Source organism: Diplotaxodon limnothrissa, linkage group LG12 (assembly GCF_057381915.1).
Source record: "Diplotaxodon limnothrissa isolate DT_005_m linkage group LG12, D_limnothrissa_male_GT1.1, whole genome shotgun sequence".
NCBI lineage: Eukaryota > Metazoa > Chordata > Actinopteri > Cichliformes > Cichlidae > Diplotaxodon > Diplotaxodon limnothrissa.
This window is the reverse complement of record NC_140607.1, coordinates 31,665,048-31,687,401: the sequence shown is the minus strand read 5'-3', so window position 1 is coordinate 31,687,401 and position 22,354 is coordinate 31,665,048. Positions and strand designations below refer to the sequence as shown.

Here is a 22,354-nt window from a genome sequence, read left to right as displayed (position 1 = left end):
CTTCAAACTTCCTCAAGCCTTTCCTTATAGATTTTCTTTTACCGCTTCTCCTCAACTGCTGCGTATGTGCGGGGCTCCCCGGGCCAGCATAAGCTCGCCTCAGGGCTGGGATTAGTGCCCGTCCAGATCAGTGTTTGTGTGTGTGTGTGTGTGTTTGTGTTTGAGAGGAGAAGAGAGCGAGACAGAGCAAGATCAGCCTCTGTGCCCCCTGGCCCCACGCCCTCTCCCTCCTCCCCCCTCCACAGCGGTACGGCAGCCTCACCTGTGGGGCACTGGCAGTGGAAGGCGTTGGTCTTGTCGATACACTCGCCGTTGTTCAGGCAGGGGCTGCTGGCGCACTCGTTCGTATCGATTTGGCAGAACTCCCCCTCGTAGCCTGGCCAATTAGCAAGGGAGGACCGTGAGGGAGATTTGATCGGAGACACACAGTTAGAAGCACTTTCACACTGCAGAAATATACCGCTACATACTGGGTTTAAATGATACAAAGTACTGAGGAATATAACTAAATATTGTTTTATTTTATTAAGTTGTTAGTTTATAAAACTGACCCCAATTTATGTTAAGCTAAAGGTGATGTCATGTAAAACTGCAATGAACTGAAAATACTTTAGTAAAATATATTTGTAACTTTTCCTCTGAATGTGACTTTAATATTAAGTTTGCTGTTGATCACACTTAGTTAACAGATTAACTAATTCAGCTCTATTTTCTTGTTTGCTGCATTTTAATAAAATCTTGAAAATCACACAAATTCAATCAGAATCCACGATGATGTCGTCGAGCTGAAAGTCTGACCATCAGCCCCAAAATTAAATATAACTCAGTCTAAAGAGTCAAAACTGCAAATCTTCACATTTCAGAATATGTAAAAAGAAATTTCATTAATTAATCAGCTAACAATTTCTAAACTTCAAAACAAACCCATTCTGAAAGGAATCCTAAGTCATTCACATGGGTTTTATTTGTTGACTTTACTTGTCCAATTAGTTATTCTACTATTATTCTTAACTCCCATGAACACAGCAAATTACGTGACATGCAAAAGTAAAAATACACACACACAGGGCAACCTCAACATCACACCTACATGAGCTGCTCAGCCACAAAGCTCCTGCTGCAGTTTTTTGTAGTTGATGATGACTGTGTAACTTTAGCCTTCTGTAACTTTACATGGTCTGACACTTTGTGCTTCCATTCTGCATAAATACCACTTACAGAAGAAATATCATAAATTTACTTGTTTCAAAGACTTCATCCTATTACAGTACAGTTTCTTTCACACATTCAGTGAGTTCTTTAAAAAGATCCATTTTTTCCACACACTTTTGCAAAGACAGACTGCCTGGCTAGGTGGGGGGCTTGCAGCAATGGGACTGAAAACACTTGAATTCAAAGTGTGGCTCGGTCTGTGAGAGCTGAACTACTTAAAGTTCAAAGCAAAACCTATTTTTGATTATAGGAGACTTGTTTAGTGCATATGATTTGCTGCATTTGGTGAAATTAACCAAAACAAACAAAATTCAAGTTAAATGTATTCATATGGGACACATTTCCCTCAAAGGACTTTACAAATGTGCACAGCAGAGCGTTCCAGAGTGCACCCTGTGGGAATGTGACTGAAAAAGTAGCTTCTCCATATAACCAGACATCTTACCTGGCATGCAAATACACTGGAATTTTCCTATTTGGTCCAGGCATGTAGCCTCGTTCAAACATGGGTTCGACATGCACTCGTTGATGTCCAGCTCACACCGTGGTCCCACAAAGCCCCGCTGACACTTACACTGGAATGAGCCCCTGGTATTGATACACTTCCCCGCATGCTCACACGGATTGGAACCTGTTTAAAAAGATCCAGGCTTTAATTTCACTTCCTTTAGCAGGTTGGTGTGTCCATAAGGATGTGAAAAGCAGCAATTTCACTATAAAAGACATTATAGGACGTTGAGTGGCTCAGTGTTGTTTGACAAAGCCAAACCAAAAGCCTCAACTGCGGGATTACAGCAATAATACCCCAGAGGGGGTTATTTACTGCAATTAGGGGTACAATTATGGGTACCAAAGTACCCATAATAGGGCAAAAGAATGACCTTGTATTTTAGCTTGTATAAAGGAATTACGAACCAATGTGTGGTAATTGAAGTTTTCGTGACAGTGGTAAAGCTAAACTCTGAATACTGATGTTGAAATATGTCTGACAGTGTGCAAAAGATGAGTTTTACCCAGTGAGCATTCATCAATGTCCTGATCACAGGAAGCTCCAACATATCCCGAGGGGCAGGTACAAAAATGATTTCCCGTGACGGGGTTGGTGTCACAGTTGGAGCCCTTTTGGCATGGGTTGCTCATGCAGGCATCATCCAGCTGGCAGAGCAGACCTGGTGCAGAGGACAAAAATAAGAAGGACTTCATTATATATCCAGTGATTTCAATCAATTTCAGTTTTACTGGGTTAGCTCACACAGTTTGTGTCAGATTAAGTTCGCACAACAGTTGTATTTAACTTAAGAAGCAGAAGTTCTGCTGCCATGCACTAAGATCGAAATTCCACAAACCTGTGCGGCCGGGGGGGCATTCACAATAGAACGAAGCTACCCGGTCATGGCAGGTGGACCCTTGATGGCAGGCCGCACTGGCGCAGTCATCGATGTTCTCGCTGCAGTCGTCCCCGGTCCAGCCGTTCACGCACACGCACTGGTAACTGCCATAGGTGTTGTGGCATGTGCCGCCATTTTGGCATGCGTTGGGCATCAGCTGGCACTCATCGACGTCCTCTCTACAGAGCTGGCCTGTGAAGTGGAAGCACCAGGATAAGTGGGTGTATGTCCCCAGACAGGCTTCTTCACGGACTCATACAGTGAAGCAACAACATACAGACCTGTAAATTCTGGTTTACACTGGCAGTTGTAGGTGTTGACTCCATCAACACAGGTCCCTCCATTCTGGCATTCATGATTTGGACAGTCATCAATGTTTTGGCTGCAGTTTTTCCCCGTAAAACCTGACATTAACAAAAAAAGAAAAAACGTCTCTCCATTAATTTGCTTCAGTGTGGGTTTACGTTGCATAAACTGTGCCGTCTTTAACGAGACTTTAAATATTTAGTTTCTCATTTCTCCTGGTTTGAAAACAACAATGTCCCATTTACAACAAAGGGAATGAAACTTGCAGTTAAATGTGGTCAACTGTCTTTTCCTTCCCAAGAAAAGCGAGGCTTTACCATTTTGAGGTCTGTGGTAAGCCTGCCACTCTCCTATACGGTTACACAACAAGCAGCCACTGCACTGTACAGCTGGCATCCTGGGTAAAATAAAATGCAAAGCAAAACCAGTACAACACGTAACGACTTACAGTCAGCTTCTGAAACCAAGCTAAACCACTGCTAATATATAAAAAAAGCAGATGTCTGCAGCTTCCACTGCAATGTTGCTCAAATTTCAACTGAATTTTATTGTCGGAAATTTGTTATTGTCATTCAGGGCTCAGTCAAACCGGCCTAGATACTAGGGAGTGGTTGCTGGAGGATCCAACCGGAGGTTGCTACACAAAAAAACCTTGCGACTGGTTTGGTTGCTAACAGATTGCCATGGTTGCAATTATTTGGTCACAAGTATTCACCATTTAGTCTCTGAGCTGTAGTGACATTTTTAATAGTGTGGTGCAAACTGTAAGAGGAGAAAGTTTGCCTTCAAAGTAAAAGTCGTGTCCTCAAGCAGCAACAAACACATCAAAAGGTCTCTGCATCACACTTTTCACACTTTAACTACCACTTGATGAGTAGTTTGCGAGTGCTTGCAGACAAATTGGCGTCTTCCTTCCAACATGACATGCGGGTTTGTGACTGCAACTGATCTCTAGGCCTGTGTGACTGAAGCCATTACCATGCTTCTGTATGTGAAAAAAACACAATTCCCTCTGCAAGTTCCTAGTAGTGTGTGCTTTGAATTGTGCTTTGCAGGCTAAATATTTACAATATTTGCAAAATACCAACTGGCGATCGACTCAGCCAATCACACATGATCAATTCATTTAGTCACTTTACCCTAGAAGATCCCAACCCTGACTTACATGGATGTTTTCTTTTAATTACTTTAATGTATGTAATAACTTTAAAAAAAAACTGAGAGACCAACACATTATTTTCTCCTTAGGCTTTTCAAAGAACAGACGAGGCTGCCAGTAAGACGGGATGGAAAGTTGCCACACAAATTCTTTGCGTGAATTTCTGAATTGGAAGGAAACAGAAAAAAACAAGGTGAAGTCAGTGTGTGTGGAGGTGACAGGGTGGAGGGCAGGGCCGGAGTCCCAGCAAGAACTGCTTCACTCCATCATGTGAAAAGGATGTTGTCCTTTGACCATTTCCTTACGATAAGCCCGGATGCTTTCCTGCTCTGCTTTGTTCGCACACTGTGCACAACAAAGTACAAATACACTCACACACTCACACAGGGCACAGCACACACAGGAGCAGCCCAGCCTAAAATGACATCACCACTTAATCAGCCACTCGCAGTGCTGATATTTAGGAATCACCTAACCTTGATTCAATGGGGTGTCATGGTGGCTTTAACTTCACAAACGTTAATGGATCTGATCAATCCCACCTTACCACAGCTTCTTAAACAGTACACCTTTATTTTATTCCTTTTTAAAAAGAAACTCCTGAATATTAAAAGCCTAGAATAAAAAATTTGCTGACCTCAGTATTCAACATAGTCACTTTATTTACATGACTGAAGAAAAGCACAGGAGGCCCACTTTAGAGCAATTGTACAGCAAATGATCAAATCATTTAAGACGTGTTTTAATGCAGCTTAATGTTACCTGGCACACAGGAACATTCGTAACTCGTCTCTCCCTTCTGGATGCAGGTGCCTCCATTTTGGCAGGGTGACGGGTTGCAGGGGAAGTAGCGGCTCTCACAGTGCTTGCCTATGTAGTCCGGTGGGCACTGACATCGGTAGTTGCCGACCTCGTTGATGCACACCCCGCCGTTCTTGCAGGGCGATTGCTTTATGTCGCACTCGTTGACATCCTGTGTGCAGGTCATTCCAGTGAAGAAGGGCGTGCAGGTGCAGATGTACTGGAATTCAATGACGGAGCACTGTCCACTGTTGGCACATGGATTAGAGGTACAGGGGTCGGCTCGTTCACACTGCTTACCTGAAGGCACAAAGATATTGTGTGAAAGATTAAACACATTGCTAGATACAGATTTCTGGGATTTCACAACCTCAAAATGACCCATAAACAAAGAGTGTTACTTTTGTTATCCAGTTATCTAGTTTCCAATCTTATTTATCATCAACCAATCATTGGTTCAATATCATAGCACTGTTTTATTTTACCTAACCATCCAGGTGGACAATGACACTTGTAACTCTGGAGATTGTCCAAAGCACAGGTGCCTCCGTTGCGACAAAGTATGCTGGTGCAGGGATTGACAATCTGGCAGTGGAGGCCTACGAAGCCTGGCCTGCAGCTGCAAAAGAAGTCCACACTGTTCTCGCTTAATGTGTGGTGGCACATGCCATCGTTCTCACATGGCGAAGCGGTGCATGGATCAGGAAACTGGCACCTGTTTCCTAGGAATCCATCACGGCACCTGGAAACAGCAGATGAGGGAGGTCAGAGGTCAGTTTCTTTATGAGAAAGATAATAATTTTGTCATATTTAAACAATTTAATATGTAAGAGGTTTATACTTTAAGTATTAATAAAAGCCATGATAAGAACTGAGATTCTCAGCTGCTAATCAGGGTGATGTTTGGATTATACTTTATTTTTATTTACCATTTACTCTTCATTTTTCTGAGGATGTGCACACTACTTTCCAAAGCAAGCCAATGTGCTAGAGCTAAAACTGACAAATTCATATACTAAAAGCTGCCAGTTTCTTATTTAATTGATTTTTATTTATTAATTGGACTTCTGTTTAGCAGATTTCAATATGCATAGTATACATATAGTACACTAGTATATATATATATATATATATATATATATATATATATATATATATATATATATATATATATATATATACACATATACACATAGTATACTCCCACTTTTTTCCCTTTAGTGATATGAATTGAAGCAGTATTAGTTTTTTTGTAGACAGAGTGGTGAATGCGTCACATTCCCAGTAATTTTATTAAATTCATTGTTTCCCGTGTCAGTCCTAAAAAATAAAAAACTTAAACAATTCTTATTATACCTTTAGTGAAAAGTATTGTTCTATCATGAATACCAGCAATTTACCAATAATCCATCCACAAGATGGACTAATAAATTCATAAATTTTTTTATCCATTCAGTCAAAAGTCCACAATGCTAATATGACTTTAAATGAGCAAGGCTACCTTTTTGTCCGTATCAATCATTGGCTTGTTTCTACGACACGGCAACACAGCAATGAGAAACTATGCTTTAAACGGGACATTTGTCTTTCTACTGTCACCCCCTGTGGACAATGTGTTTGAAGCTATAAAACAGAGTGGTCTGGACAGCGAGGGGAGGGGGACAAGCTCCTGTGATGTTTCTCACAGGTTGTTTCTGAGTCATAAATGCTGCTCGGACCCCAGCGAACAAGTTCCCAGAGAGAGAGCCGCTGATCACAGAGGCACATTCACACATTTACAATTACAATGAGAGGAGCTGAAAGCATGTCCCCTGAGGATGCGCGCGGCTCAACAAAAGGGCCACACACACATACACATACTCGCACAAAGACAGACGGTGATCGCTATTTTACACAGGGCCACACACACATACATATACCCGCACAAAGACAGACGGTGATCACTATTTTACACATGCATACACACAGGCAGAAAGATTACATGAAGGAATGTTTCACAGCTCCTTGCGTATCCACAGATTTGTGGGCTGGAAGTAAAGTAAAGCCATATTTCTTGGTATGGAAAACTCTTTAGTTTTAACCAGCCACTTACATCTAACAGACACACTCTGTCTTAACCAAAAACTGATTGAGGTTTAATACTCAGTCCTTTTTGCTGCTCTAACTGACCCATAAATCCAAGCAGTTCACAGCATTTCAAAGATTCAATCCTATTGTCAATAATGCTGGTTGGCTAGGGGCACAAAAGAAAAATCTGTGGTATTTGGAAATCTTGTTCCTAATCCGTCCTTCCCAAAAGTGGAGGTATGAGAAAAGCAGCCATCATGGCACTCTTCAGCAGCTCTGAGGACTGGAATCTGCTCACTTTGACCCTTTTGTCAGCACTCATTCATCCTGTGTACAAGGCAGCATCTATGCCACAGTTTGAGCTGCAAGCCAACATTATGGCAACTTCAAAGCACCGTGCTACCACCTCAGTGCTCGTTATTCTGTCTTCCCCAGAGAGGATTTGCTCACGCATCAGACAAGAGGATGGGCAGGGGATGAAGTGAAAGACACTGCAGTGCAACCACTCAAGATTCATGAAAGATTTCTGAAAAGTGAATTCCCATGTAGTGGAAAACTACACAGAGAATGTCCTGAAATGCAGATTTGTTTTTTTGCTCTGTTGGAGTTTTTTTATGCACATGCCTGACCAGCAAGAGTTTTCTTTCTCTTGTTTTGTTCTCACACAAAAACCATTGTGCACAAAGCATGAAAGACATAAAAAAAAAACCAAATTGCTCTCAAATACCTGACCCGAGCCAGCCAGTCTGTTAGCACTGAGGGGCTGACAGGACCCTGTCCCCAAACATTCCCAGGGCGTCCACCCTGTGTGTATGTTAGTGTAAGTGGGGCCGAGCTGTGGACCCTGTGCAGGGACAGGCGTGTGTTTAGACAGGGTCTCCCCCTCATGGGATTAGACAGCCTTAGGACTGTGGCAAAGAAAAGAAAACATGACATGCTAGGCTGCCAACTGCATAAACAGTAGCAGTGAGTGGTGGCATTTCACCATGTCTAGAGCAAAGAGTGGCACCTTGCATGCTTGTCATTTAGTCTGAGGCCATTTATAAAAGTAGACCTACTCGTTCCAGCTCTATATTTTTATTTATGGACTCTAGAAGAGAGCATTATGTGATTCACAGTGAAAAATAATCCTTATTTATTAACACCAGGTCAATGTGATTTGTTTGAAAGAAGCCAGCTTTCTTCTGATTGGCTGCTTGTATCATGAACAAAAGGTTTGAACAGAGTGGGTGGGGCTTCTGTGCTCAGAGTCAGAGCTGTGTGCCTGAGATAACCATATTAAGTATATCTGCTGTAACTGACATCACACAGAGCCAAGAGTAAAAAAAACTCCACAATAAACTGTTGTAAACCAAGCCTTTTCTGAAGACCAACTTTTCAAAGGAAGTGAAATGTGAAATGTCTAGCTATTATAAAAAAAAAAACCCAAAAACCCCCCCACAAATTTTCCACAAATTACTTTACAATGTGCAAATGAGACACTTTGTTATTATATCCATCATTTAGTCAATTACAAGGTCCTCTCAAAGACACATAGTCAATATCTTTGATGGAAAACGTCTAATCTGTCAAAAAACATTGTAAAACATTTTGATTAATGATCTGAAAATACTGCCGTTTCTCTTACAGTAAAATTGTTGGCAACTTTTCAGGACACATTGTTTCCAAATGCCAGTAAAAGACACATAAATCTTTCACACCTAGAAAAGAAGCAAACCCTGGTCTGACGCTAAGGAGAATTACCAGACTGAGCCATTAGACTTGACTTATGCACATAAAATGTGTCTTGTCCTGATGACCTCTGGGTTTTTCCAATCTGAACCAAGAGAAATGCTCAGTCTGTCATGAAATGTCAAATAAACTTAAAAAAGCAACACTGAAAACTTCTAAAAAAAAAAAAGTAAATTCATATTTAGTAGTTACAAAGTATTTCAGCAGTCTATGCAGCAGCAACACTGAGTTAATCTGATAAAACAGCTGTACATTAAAATCTATGGACATTCTTCCACATAGAGCATCTCTATTTAACCCGACAGGGGACAGTGGAAGTATGTGTGTGTTGCAGTGAGTCTGGGGGTGGGGAGTCGGCCAAGAGAAAATTTGGCTGCTAGAAGGCCAGTCCAGCTAAGCCCCAGCGGTGGCGGGTGCTGAGGTCGTGAGGCGCCACACGAGCTCGCTGGAAAAAGGCCGCAGGGAGCAGGTGCGCATGCTAATGAGGAGACAGCAGCTGCTACCCCGGCCAGTCATCCCCCCCCCCTCCCTTTTACCCCTTGTCTCCCATATCCCCAACACTTAGCCTCCTTCCTTTCCATGGCACCCCATCTGACTACTGTCCTCATCTCTCACAAAAATAAATGCGTTATGTTGTGATTCACTATTCTTTTTAAACTAGTTGTTTCTGGCTTGAGGTATTTATTAACATACTGTAAAAATGTAAAATAGCAATCAAAAGAATGGAAATTTAAGGACTCAAAGTTAAATAACATGTTGATTTGGACATTTTTTCACAGTGTTGGTATTTGAATGAATGCCCCCCACCATTCCCACAAATACTTAGCAGTAAAAATGAGGAGTGAGAGAGGCATAGAAAGGAGAGCGAAGGATGAGTGGGCCCATTGTTTTTCCTCCCCATTCAGCGCTGACCACAGGCCGGGCGTATTCAGCTGTTAGACCTCCTCTTTCCTCTTCTTTCTCCCCCCCCCCCCCCAAAAAAAAAAAAACCTTTCTCTGAATTGTCCTTCCACTATATGTGCTCACTCCTGATTTCTTTTTTTTTTTTCACTTCCTCTGTTCAAAGCTGTATGGCTGCTGGCATCCACTCGCTCCCCTCTGTGCACTCTCTTTCCCTCCAAAACCCTCTCTCTCACCCCTTTTCTCCTAAAACCCCTTCTTTTCATTTGTAAGACAGCACAGTCGGATTTATAACTCGCATCTGCTTAATGCTCATCCTCCCAAAAGTTTCATCCAAGATACTCCAAGCTGCTCTGCAACTTTTTTTTTTGTGGTCTGCAATGCTGGAGGCCAAGCACAAGGCAAAAGGAAAAGCTAAAAATCCAAAACACACACACAGACGCACATAGACAGAGACACACAGACATGCACTGGGACAAACAAAGACGTCTGAGAGAAAGGAAACTGGTTTGGTTTGGTTTTCAAGGAGAGAAAGGCAGAAAGGAGGCAGAAGGAATTTTCTGGTGTTTACTCTAAAGAGCCTCCTGTCCTGATTCTTAACCTGAGAAACCTCAATAGGGGCTTGCTGGCAGCTTCCCTTTATGGGTCTTGGAAAAGACTTGCACTAGCTTTTGAAACCGGTTTCTGCCCTCACAAAAACAGCTCTGCATCTCACACCAAGGTCTAAAAGACAAACAGACAGAGCCCCTTGCACCCTTACCTCAAAGCACGTGGACACACTATTCAAACACACTCCGCCTGGGATGCTAGCATTAAGTCAACTGTAGCACACGCTTGACAAAGAATGTTAACAGTTTGCTCTTTAACTTGGCGATAGCCTGTCAAGTACACACTCAGCACAAAACAGCTTTTACGGGAATCAATTTTAACTGCCTCGATAAGAGCCCAAACACATAAAAAAAGGTGGGTAAGACAAAAGATATTCAACGACTCTTTTATCAAGTCTTGGCTGTGTTCAAAACAAACAGAGCAAAGCAGCTGCTTCAACAAGTGAAATCTGCCCGGCCCGGGAAGCGGGATAATCTCAACAGCGGTCGATAAACTGGGCTGCTAGAAAGGTAAATAAAGAAGACATGAAAAGTGGAGCACAAATCAGAAGCTGAGCAAATATCAGGTGTTTGGGAGGTATCGTGTAACTGCAGCACAGCAGTGGAATTATCTCCGCGGTAAGGCCGATACTGTTATTATCTTTTCTGTCATCCCTCCCCAGCAGCCCTCATTGTTCTCCTCTGCGCTCACTCCCGGGCCATCTCTTCTTCAGTCGCTGCCGCTGTAGCCCGTGGCAACAGGTCTGCACCACTGATGGGATGCATAACAGGGCCGGGCGGCGGCTCGAGCCTGCAGCAGATGTTGTGGTGACATCTGACCCTCAGCCAGGCGTCACTCTAAAGGGGTTTTCCTCAGTGCCGAGCCAATCTGCCATCTGCCATCTTTCTGAGGTCACACGCAGATGGGAGCATGTAATATGTAGGCTACACATGTGCACTGTATACAAATAAAAACCTAGAATAAGCAAAGAGATTTTGGCAGCTGCATGGGCCTTGCTTTATGTGCTCTTTGAGAAGCTTAGTGAATTAGGTTGTGTATTTATTCAATTACTGTGGCATGTAAAGCTCTGTGAGAAACAGATCACTGTCTGGTTCCATTTCCATTAGCAACTTGATCAGGATTTTTTTAGGATAATTCTTTGTTTCGCTTGATCTGCTGGGTATTAAAAACACCCGTCTCATTTTCCAGTAACATTTTCAAACACATAAAGACATTTCACTTACTATCATGGAAGAAACTGGAAAAACTGGAAGCTAAAACTAGGACTTTGTTGGTATGATAGATTTTAACAGTGTTGGAATAGCCCATTCAGCCACCTTCTTTATGGCTTATAGATTTTGAATGCCAGTCAACAGAGGTGCATGTGAGAACACGAATGTTTAAATCACTTGGATTGGACATTAATCTAGAGATGTTCCTGGTATCTAATTTACTAGTCTGATTAAAAAAGCACCAACAAAAAGTCAAAAGTGATTTAAATGGATTGTCTTTAATCAGTCGACTTCCGAGTAAAGATGCCTGCATGATGTACAGCTGTGCAAATGCGAGAGCAAATCAATATCCTGTCCGGTGTATTCACAGGGAGCAAGTGGCTGTCATGTGTCCTGCCACCTGTATTTCCAGCGGTGAGAACATGTCTGAAGTGGACGATCCCCTGATGTGTGAAACATGCGAGACAATGGTCTGTCACATTTCTCCCAGTTTCTTCAACTAATTGTTTTTCTCCTCCTCCTCTCCTTTCTCCCTTATAAGTTTGACTAACTGACCTTGTGTCTAGGAGTCAAATGATGTAGTTCCTCTCTCTCCCCCCTCCCCTTATCTCTCCTGTCTCCCCACCACCTTATCTCATTTCCTGGCTGTTTGGTTCATGTCTGGTCTAACTCCCCTTTGGTCTCATCGGATCTGTTTTAGTAGCACTGCCCAGGGGTGAAGGGGCACTCTCCCCTCCTTTCCACGACACTTACCTCTCTCTTTCTTCCTCTCCTGTGTTTTCCCAGCAGTCTGCACAGTAGCAAACACCTCTTTAACACATGCATTTGGCTTGAATCACGCAAATATAAATAACTCTTCACTAAAACCGAACCTGGCACAAAAACCAGGCTTGTTGTTTGTTGTGGAAATGAAACCAAAGTTACCATCAAATCCCAACTGGCTACAGAAATTACAGGGGGAAGTGCTTCCACTTCTTGCCTTCTCTTTATATTCATCCTTCTTTTCCTCCCTCTCTAATCGTACAGGAGAGCTGACCTGGCCAGCCCACATCTGGCAGCCTTCATTAGAGACCCTGTTTATTTGGGAGCAGTATAGCCCATGGGAAAGAAAAAGCTCCCCTTTGGACAAAACACTCAGTGTGTGTGTGTGTGTGTGTGTGTGTGTGTGTGTGTGTGTGTGTGTGTGTGTGTGTGTGTGTGTGTGCGCGCATGTCATGAGCGTAATAGCAGCTCTAATGACTTCTGCTACTGCCACTTTACGAGGCTGGGAACCACTTAAGGGCTTCACGGGTGTCTGAAGGTGTAACTGACAGCACAACAGGATCCTCAGGTTGTTACTTCAAGGGTGAGCCAGAGCATGAAAAATTGTCCAACATGTACATCGCTGTTAAACTGTTGGCTGTTAAGACAACCCTGTGTGTGTGTGCTAACAGCCACAAAACAAAGTGAAATGACTGTAACTTCCAAACAGCCAATGTTTAATAGTGAAAGTTTCTACTGCTCAAAAGGACTAATACATGTTTCTTTTAGGTTTTCCCAGCCTCTTTCTTATCAGATTATCAGGTTGATTTAAGAGTGAAAGCTGTCACTTTGGCTTACTTATTTACTACTTTGTTTGCCAGGTTTCTCATGTCAGTCCTGTTATTTTAAACACTGAAGGCAGCTAGCAAAACATGATGATTATCAGGCGTTTTCTACCTTTAAAAGAAGCATTTCTTCTGTTATTTCAAAACATACATACAAGATAACACCAAGATTAAACCTACTGATGGTTGAAGCAAGTTAATTCATCACTGCAATACAATGCTCTGATGTAAACCACAATGGCTGCACCTGCAGTCCACCCTGCCACCATGGAACAGAGAGGAAAGCAACAAGGAGCCCAAAGATGTCCTCAACAGAGGCTCCACCACACAACACACAGGACCCAAAAGATGGACTTCTGAGATCCTGGTGGCAGTCACAAAGAACGCCTCCAAAAGTCATGTGTCCATGCTCTACAGCTTTGTGTTGGCATGAGGTGGAAATACAGAACATTTGGTTGTAATACTGTGACTTTTTAACATTTATTTGCATTACATTTCTAATCTTTAAATATTGTATCAGTGTTAGAGCTTTAGAAATATCTCCACCAATTAATACAATTGAAATTCACCTCAACACCTTCCCTTCAGTGTCCCCACTGAATAAAACCCCCTGCTTCAATGTAATAAAATCAAAGTTAGATTAGATTTGATCACTTCATTATATTTGGTGCACTCACAGAGAGCGCAGACCTTTCTATCAAAGGCAAATTCTGACCACTCCCAAACAATCCTAGCACACTATGATTCCTGCTGAAACTTTTAACCCTTGAGCAAATCTGTACTTTTTATTTTTTGTTGCCATGTAACAGACACTAATATCAGTCCTACAATCAGCATTACTGCTGTTATAAACTGCTCTGGTTCACGATAAAGGCATCACACTCCACTCTCTTAATTATTCTGTTTGTGAGTGTGACTGCAAGCTAAAAGCACACCTGGCAGACAAAGTCATTTTTCTATGTGAAGCTGAATGGGCAAAACCACAAGTAATCATGGGTATTATGGAGCATGCTGCTGTATGGGAGAGTGTGTGTTCCTCCTAGTTGTTATACTATAACCCAAAGACAGGTGGTCTGCCGGAAGGAAAATAAAAGAAATGAGGAAGTGTGGTTTGGAGTGTGCAAAGCTTCTTTGTCTCTCTCTCTCTCTCTCACACACACACACACACACACACACACACGCTGACTGTCAGTCCTCTTAGCCTATGATCAAAGTTTATGTGATTTGTCTTGGCATATGCCAAACAGGGGGGGTTCAAATATCACTAATCCTCGGCACTGAGGTTCCCCACCACCAAGTCGCTTCAGTCAGCCAGCGCTCTCCTCTCACCAGGCGGACTCGAGCCAAAGGGAACCTAACACTGGCAGCAGTGGCCATATAAAAGGCTCGCACTATGTGCTTCTCGTTGTGTGATGATATGATCAGATACGGCACCTTTTCTTCCCTTAGGCCACTTGGATTCTGCTTCCTGACTCTGAATAGAGGTGCAGGGGGGAGTGGAGAGCATGCGGGGGAGGCTAAGATAGACTCATCTGACTGGAGTGAACAGAGGTGCCATTGAAGAATGCCCAGAACCGGAGAGACAAGGGCTCACTTTCACTGAAGGTGGATCTAATACTGTAGCAGTTGCACATACCAGCAAGGAATTAACGACTGGCTGTTATCTGAGGCAACGTTTGCTCAAAATGCCAACAAATGAGCAGATCCTAACAGCAGGATTAAACTTCTCACATTTTCAGAGCCTAAATTTGTTAACCCCTTTCAAGAATCAAAGGAGCAGATATGGCTACTGAGTGTCGCTGGGAGCACAGGTGTGTGAAGGCAGGTGTGTTCTTAACGATAAATTAGAAATAAACAACTTTACCCGTATTTTTTTTCAGGGAATTTCCAACCAGCTCAGTGTGTGCAGGCTGAAAGTGAAAAACGTTATGCACAGCGCTTTCAAGCTCATAAATTGAGAGCAGAGCTTAAGTTTTGGAAACAAACAAACACACAGATGCATCTCAGCAACAAGTGGGCCAACTTAGTTTACTCACAAGGACTGTTGCATGCAATCGAAAGTTGCAAATGAACCATATCAAGGCATCATGTCATGTTGCTATGATTAGATCTTAGCTTGAAAAAAAAGTGTATTAAAGCCCCAGTGCTTGGAACTTGGTCCTCTGTGTATGATACAGTTATAAACTTTTCATAATTAAATACCTGGACAAAGGGTTTTTGTCCCCCTAAATGCCAGAGTAAGTAATAGTGACCAAACAAAGGGAATTAGAAAGCAGCTTCAAACAAGGGCCAGCTACCTTCTGTAGCTGAAGTAAATAAAGGCATTGGATGCTGCTATAGTCGAGAGATGACAGTGGGTCTATAGTATTCATCTGGCCAAACTCCGATCCTTCACCTACTATGCAAACTTAAACCCTTGCAACAGCTCACCACTTCACGCTGCTATCAACATGCTTTCAGCTGCGTTTTTTCATCACTTTGACCAGCTAACGGTGAAAGTATGTGATCTCTCAGCAGCATCCTTCCTCGCCCCTGTCCCAGCCTGACATCTCTCAACTCTCAGGAAAGAGAGGGAGCTCTGCTGCAAGCTGCTTTGATTCTGGCCACTGTGCCACTGGAATCTGTGAGTTATTTTTCCTAGTCTGGATTGGCTCAGCTCTGTCACTGCCTTCTGCTGCTGCCAAGCCTACACAGTAAATGAGAGGCCTCCTCGAAGCTCTCCGGAGATAAAGTTCAGTTGGGATGTCATTGGGCCAAGCCAGATACGAGGATGAGGTATTTATGGCATGGCATGTCAAGTAGGCATCTTTGACAAACTACATAAAACTGAACTATCCAATGCCACTTACTTGGCCTCGATATAGCACTTGAGTTCGAGAGTGGCAGCTAATTAGTTGAGGAGAAACCCAGACTGTAATTCTGACAAGCATGAAGAAGAAAAACACAATCTGTGAGCTGAGAATGTTGTAAACATTTAACTGATTAAAAAAAGCGCACATTAATCATCATCTTACACCTATTTTTACACTAAGCTTCAAACAGGATCCACCTGGTTGCAATTATTTCTCGCTGTTCGTGTCGTGATACTTCCAGCTGCTTTAACAAGAGCTGAAGCACTGGCTGGATCAACCCACTTACTGTGGAAGTCATCAATCTTGGAGAATGAGGTTCATGTAAAAAGAGCGATAGCATCAGTAAACGTCTCTCTGAGTTTTGGAGCTGTAGAGTGAAGCAAGAAGCTGGTTTGTTAATCTCTTACACTGGTTCACTTTGAAGATCAGCTTACTGGCCAATTAACCTGATAAGTACTTAGGATTGTATATTGTGTTTTAAGGTTCTGGGGAAGCTTTTTAAAGGCTGAGAAAATGACTTTTGGCATTTCATCAGTGAGAGACTGCAAAGCAAAATATTGTGATAGAGGCAGAATTCGCTTTAAAAAAAAAAAAAGAGTTCAGCAGTGCCGTTTCTTGCATCATGTAGCAAAAATCCAGTGACTTGGTCTGCCTAATACTAGCAACTGAAAGTCTACAAGTATATAACAGCTTATCCTGCATTGATTCTGTGCATTTTTCATCTCTTTTCAAGTTCTAAAGCTTGCACACAGGACTTAGTACAACAGTGACTGTGTAGTAATTCACGGTGCCCTTAAATGTCGCTCTAAATCTCTACTTTTAACAATATTAAATTTACTCTTGACATTGAGAAACTACACACATTTATACGCACAAAGCCTAACAAAATTCTTCTTAACTTCATATCACTGTGAATAACATATTGTAATAGAAATGCAAGAAAAACCAAATGCCCAGAGCTACCTTTCAGAAAAGATGGAATCGAAAGCAGTTACTGTTTTATTGTCTGTTTTATGTCTATTTAGACAGTCTGCCTGACCTCAGAGAACCTTTGAACTTTATTTTTTTTGGCCTTCTGGTGGTGTGGTGACAACTAACACAATGAGGGAGAAAACACTGAAACACACAAAGGCATGCTGAACCTCGTGTGCCCGCTCAAACCTTTTCAAAACCGCGACGATGCCCATCTCCATGTTTAATTGGAGACGTCTGAGAGGGAAGACAGTGCAGGGGCACAATGATTGCTTTGTGGCCCAGTGAGGAGGTGGGGTGGGATTGGGTGGGGGTGAATACACAACAAGACCAAATTAAGATGTGGCAAAGGGCCAAGATGGCTGCCAAGGTCTTTCCAATCACTCGGCGGTCACCGGTCTTTGCGACAGTAAGGTGACACTGGCTGATGCAGCTCATGCCAGGGTGGAAATAGAGCCAATGAAGGCTATTGTTGCGGGAGCATGTTGTCGGAGCATCTGAAGTGAAAACATCTCAAAACACAAAACTCTGCAGACAAAATGCAGAACTCGTGCCCATTTTAAGCAGTTTAGAAAATCCTCCAGCCTCTGCCATCTGTCCAGGGGACTGAGAGAGAGAGAGAGAGCACTGAGGGCCATTGAGGAGGGGACCAAATCCCAGGAGAGAGGAGGGGGGGGTTGTAGGAGGACAGGGTCTGAGGGTCTCTCTGGGAAGCCTCACCCAGATTAGTCACACAGAATTAATCGTAGGGGAGAACAATGGTCGCCGAGCTTCTGGCAAACCCAGCTGTCGCTTCGTGAAAGAAAAGAAAAACAAGATTTAGGGCTGCGAGAGTTTGGCTGCAGAGGAGAGAGTGTGGTGGCAGTAACCCTGTCCTCATCAATGTCCACTCAGTTTCTGTCTCAGCTCGCTGGCCATTTGCGTCCCAGAAGAGTAACAATAAAAATGAAAAATAAAATAAATCTCATAGATTCCACAATCCCACATCTCTTCCGTGCAGATGTTTCTTATTATTCTTTGGCTTAAAAAAAGCAAATGCAGTTGTTGAACTTACTTGCACTCTTCGTTGCCATCTAGAGTTGTTTGACATTTCCCCTGGTTCAAACACGACTCCGCCTGTTTGGAGCATCTCAGACCTGCAAACAGAAAGTTTTAATACTTGTGTGCTTTCCTCACACTCCTCTCAAATCACTGATTATTTCCTGTACAACAATCCCTCCAGGTGTTGCAGAAAGAACAGCTTCCAAATATGTTTGTTTCTCCCCATAAATGTAAAATCTAAGTGTGAATCACATGTTGTAGTTTAGCTGTCCTAATTTAAAAAAAAGACTGTGCCATCTCGGAGGATAACACAGCTTTGCGATATTATTAAAACACACAAACGCGCTCACACTGCTCCCAATCCAGAGTGCAAAGGCATGCGTTTACACACTAGTGAGAAAAAGTTGAGTGTTTGCCGGGCAAGTGCTCAAGAGCTGCCTGCAGAGCAAAAATGCGCAAACTGATCCAGGAGAGGTGAAACCGTAAAGGTTTTGCTAAATCCAACAGGTGCAAAAGAAATAAAAAAAGTAAACATCATGACTGTTAATTAGCAGATGAACCCTGCAGGCGGCAATAAAGTTTGGAAAATTCTGCACTTTAGCCTCAGTTCACAAAAAAGTGAGCGCATCAAGATCAATTCACACACTTTGGACATTTTACAGACTAAATAGTCATAAAAGTGATTTTTTTTCTCTCAACTTTCTCAAGCAGGAAACTACCACCGAGAGATTCCCCCGCCACTCACCTCGTGTTACTCCTATCAGCGACAACAAGAAAGTTAGTTTGACAGACAAAATATGCATTCCTTCTGGTTTAAAATGATTGTACAAATCCACGTGGGTTTTTTCATAGATCCGATAATGTGTCTTCCTCTTCGACAGTGAAAATACAAAAACTATTTCAGTTCATCCTTGAGTAAGGTCCACAGAGAGAGAGAGAGAGTTAAAAAACACACAGTAACGCTGAACTCCGAGCATGAGATGTTGTCACTTCGGGTCCCGAGTTGGGAATGATCTGATCTCCATCCGCCGCTCCGCACCGAGGGGCGTTTTTCTTCCACGGACACATGAACAATCACTCAGTTGGTCCCCAGACAGGCGCAAGCTGCACAACTTGATAAAGTGACAGTAAGGAAGTTTGTTTGTGTTTCCCCCGAGCGGTTTTCCCATGTAGTGAGAGGTTAATTAACGCGTCTGGATCATTAGTCCTGCAGATTACATCAAGTATTTACCGTGAGAGTTAAAAAGAAACTGTTGGGCACTTTAAAAAAGGGACTGGGCGTTAATCCAGTCGATGTATGAATTATCTTAGTCCTTAACATCTTAAATAAAGACAGGCTCTACTTTATCGTACTTTATGCCAGTTTAACGTGGTTAAACGACTTCACAAGCCTGATAGTTTTCCATTTTAATCATAGTGACAGCACTTTACTGTAAAACATTACACAAACTCAAGGAAAATAAACATGAACATTATTAGTCAACTTAATATTTCAAATGCTGGTAGTCCTGATTGGAGTCTTTTAATTTGAAAGGGTTGCTTTGAGTCAGTGCATTCACTTTTAAAAAAAACAAAACATGCTGATTTTTACTTAATCCACTTTTATTAGATAGCTTTCATTGTTACTCTGCGACCTAAGATGCTATATAGTACAAAATACATTAAGTGATTATGCATTTTTATAAACACTTTTACAAAAGCTGGTTATACACGAATAGACTGGTAATAATACAACAGCACCGCGTTGTATTATCATGCATTTTCACAGGACAACTCTCTATTTCTACAGAGGTCGAAGTGATACCCAGTAACACCTTTTTGCATATAAAATAAAGTTTAACTGTAAATCCAACTCTGAAAACAGTACATGGTTGATAATGATAACTTTAACCATTGCTACCCTTTTTTCCACTATAAAGACACATCTCCTGGATGCACTGGTACGCATCTTCAGTGATGTATCCTAGGGTCATCAGGTGTTTCGGGTCTCACATAACCATTTCAAGTGAATACGTAGGTAAAGTTTATTTATAAAGTGATTTTCATGGAAATGAATTCACAAAAATGCTGCAAGATCAAAAGAATGAAAACTAAGAATAATCACAATAAAACTAAACAAAACTAAAAATTAATATGGGGGGGGGGGGGGGGGGTATAACAGTACAAGACCTGTATAAAACACAGAACAAAATAGTATAATGGATAGAAGATCATTAAAAAAACTGTTACTATTAATAAGAATCACAACAGTAATCCCCATTACATAAACATGTTTTACCTGCTTTTTATAGAACATTAGTTTATTAGCTTGTCTTTAAACAGCTGCACCCCTCCACCTGAGCATGACAAACAGCCAAAGCCTGTGAGCAGTTATGATCTTCTACAGTGATAAATAAATGCTGACAGAGGTACACGCAAATTTTCATTCAGTACGCAGAGTCAGCAGTTCCCATCAGGTGGTCTGTGAACAGACTTTAAGCAACTTCACACAGGTAACGGCTGTCATGCACAGCTAGACAAAACAAACTGATGACACCTGTTTATTTAGTTTTCTGGGGTCAGTAGTTGAAGTCTCACATTTAGACCTAATAAGAAAATATTACATCAAATTAAATATTTCCTTTTATGTTGGTTTTTTTGGGAAGAAATAACTATTAAAATAATGCCTTATAATGTCCCAAAGATTTCTATTTTTAAGCCCATACATATCTTCTGTAGCAGAGTCAGTCTCAAACCTATATGAGGGTTGTATGGAAAAAGCGTGTAGATTTTTTCCATACATGGAAAAAGTGTGTAGAAAGTGTGTAGATTTTTCCATACTCTATACTTCTATACCAAGTCTTACCTGATCTTCAGTCACAAATAGACAAACAAAATCTGACTAAACTAATGACACACAGAAAGTTGTATTTTAGTTCCCTTAACTAAATACTATACATCATTCACAATGTAAGCTAGAAAAGGAGGAATCTGGGGTCATTCCTCCCAACAAAACAGTTTCAGTTCATCAAGATTTTTGGGAAGCTAACCGAACACTAAGGTCACGACTCTGACCTGACATGAATTTGCCCTTCTACTTCATTTATTTACCCTTCTGCTGCTGTTCTGAGATTCTCTCTAAAGTTTCTTGATATAATGTAGAGTCCATTGTTCCCTCAAATACTGCAAATAGTCCATACCATTAGATAGTAAAGCTCATTTAAACCATGATGGTACCTCCACCATGTTTCACCTCCGTAATACAGCAGCTAGACTTTTAGTTGATATGTTTTGCACTGGGTAAATGTGAAACACTGAATTGGCTTTATTTTAACTCCATAGTTAGAACTCTAAAAGGTGACTGGCCTTTCTCTGTTATTGCCCCTAGGCTCTGGAATAAGCCATTCAACACAAAGTCCTGTTCATCAGCTGACAGTTTTAAATCGGTTTAAAATACCAACCTAATACCACTCACTTTTAATTCAACCCTGAGGCGTCTCATGGTATTTTTTAAAATCTAAAGAGTTTAGTTTTCAGTGGTACAATAAAGAGTTGGGCAACCACTGCCAGAATCTTTGGAAATTACTTTTAGATTAGTGTAGGATGACAAATAAACATTCTTAATTTTGACTTGGCAATCATATGTAGGTGTCAGCAATCTCTATCAACATCACCAGGCCCTCATTTTCTTAACAAACTACAGAGTGACACGTGGCGACTCTGCCAAGAAGTGTCAGGTGAAACATCTGCTTGAAAGAGAAAAAATAAAAAGGTGTCGTTGAAAGCCTGAGGGCAGACAGGGTGTCGGAGTGCTCGAAGAGGAAACGGGGGAAAAATGTTAACCAAGGAGGAGAAGATCACACTGAATGAATGAAATGCATGAAATCCCCATTTAACCTACATTTAGTCTGTTGACACATAACAATTGTGGTCAAAAATGCATGGGTAGATAATGCAAATGTCAGTCTGGTTACCTTTATCACATTAAGCTCATAAATCAGCTTTGACCAATAAACTTAAGAACATAAAAGTATAATAATAATAATAATAATAATAATGGATTGGATTTATATAGCGCTTTTCTAGGCACCCAAAGCGCTTTACAATACCACTATTCATTCACTCTCACATTCATACACTGGTGGAGGCAGCTACAGTTGTAGCCACAGCTGCCCTGGGGCAGACTGACAGAAGCGAGGCTGCCATATCGCGCCATCGGCCCCTCTGGTCAACCCTGGCTTACTTGCAATGGAATATTTTTGCACTGGTATTTTTACTTAGTGAAGTTAAATATTTTTTTGAGATTCGAGCCTTATTGAAGCTATACTATCTAAACAAATGATGTTTCCCTTAGTTAATCTGTCTTTTGACTTAGCCTTTTGTGGACTGCTGGTTGCTATCATTAGAGTCTTTGTTCTTCACACTAATACGCCTGTTTCATATCTCCTATTGCAAAAACGAACACATGCTGTGTGGTCCCATTTGACATGTTGAAAGCTGGATTTACGCATAGACTAGGTTAGAGTCTGAATCTCGAGGC

At 41.8% G+C, this 22,354-nt stretch overlaps 1 protein-coding gene across 1 annotated transcript in view; it reads right to left on the bottom strand.

Moving 5' to 3' along the window:
* notch1b (notch receptor 1b) overlaps window positions 1-18,830 on the bottom strand; it is a 43,003-nt gene extending 24,173 nt beyond the window's left edge. Inside the window, exons 1-9 of the mRNA XM_085367486.1 lie at window positions 18,581-18,830; window positions 17,849-17,930; window positions 5,352-5,608; window positions 4,828-5,166; window positions 2,882-3,004; window positions 2,559-2,792; window positions 2,226-2,381; window positions 1,658-1,843; window positions 263-376 (exon numbers count right to left, since the gene is read on the bottom strand). Of these exons, the coding sequence (XP_085223612.1) occupies window positions 263-376; window positions 1,658-1,843; window positions 2,226-2,381; window positions 2,559-2,792; window positions 2,882-3,004; window positions 4,828-5,166; window positions 5,352-5,608; window positions 17,849-17,930; window positions 18,581-18,638 (1,549 nt within the window). The 5' untranslated portion in view covers window positions 18,639-18,830. The remainder of the gene's footprint in view (window positions 1-262; window positions 377-1,657; window positions 1,844-2,225; window positions 2,382-2,558; window positions 2,793-2,881; window positions 3,005-4,827; window positions 5,167-5,351; window positions 5,609-17,848; window positions 17,931-18,580) is intronic.
* Window positions 18,831-22,354: the final 3,524 nt, after the last annotated feature.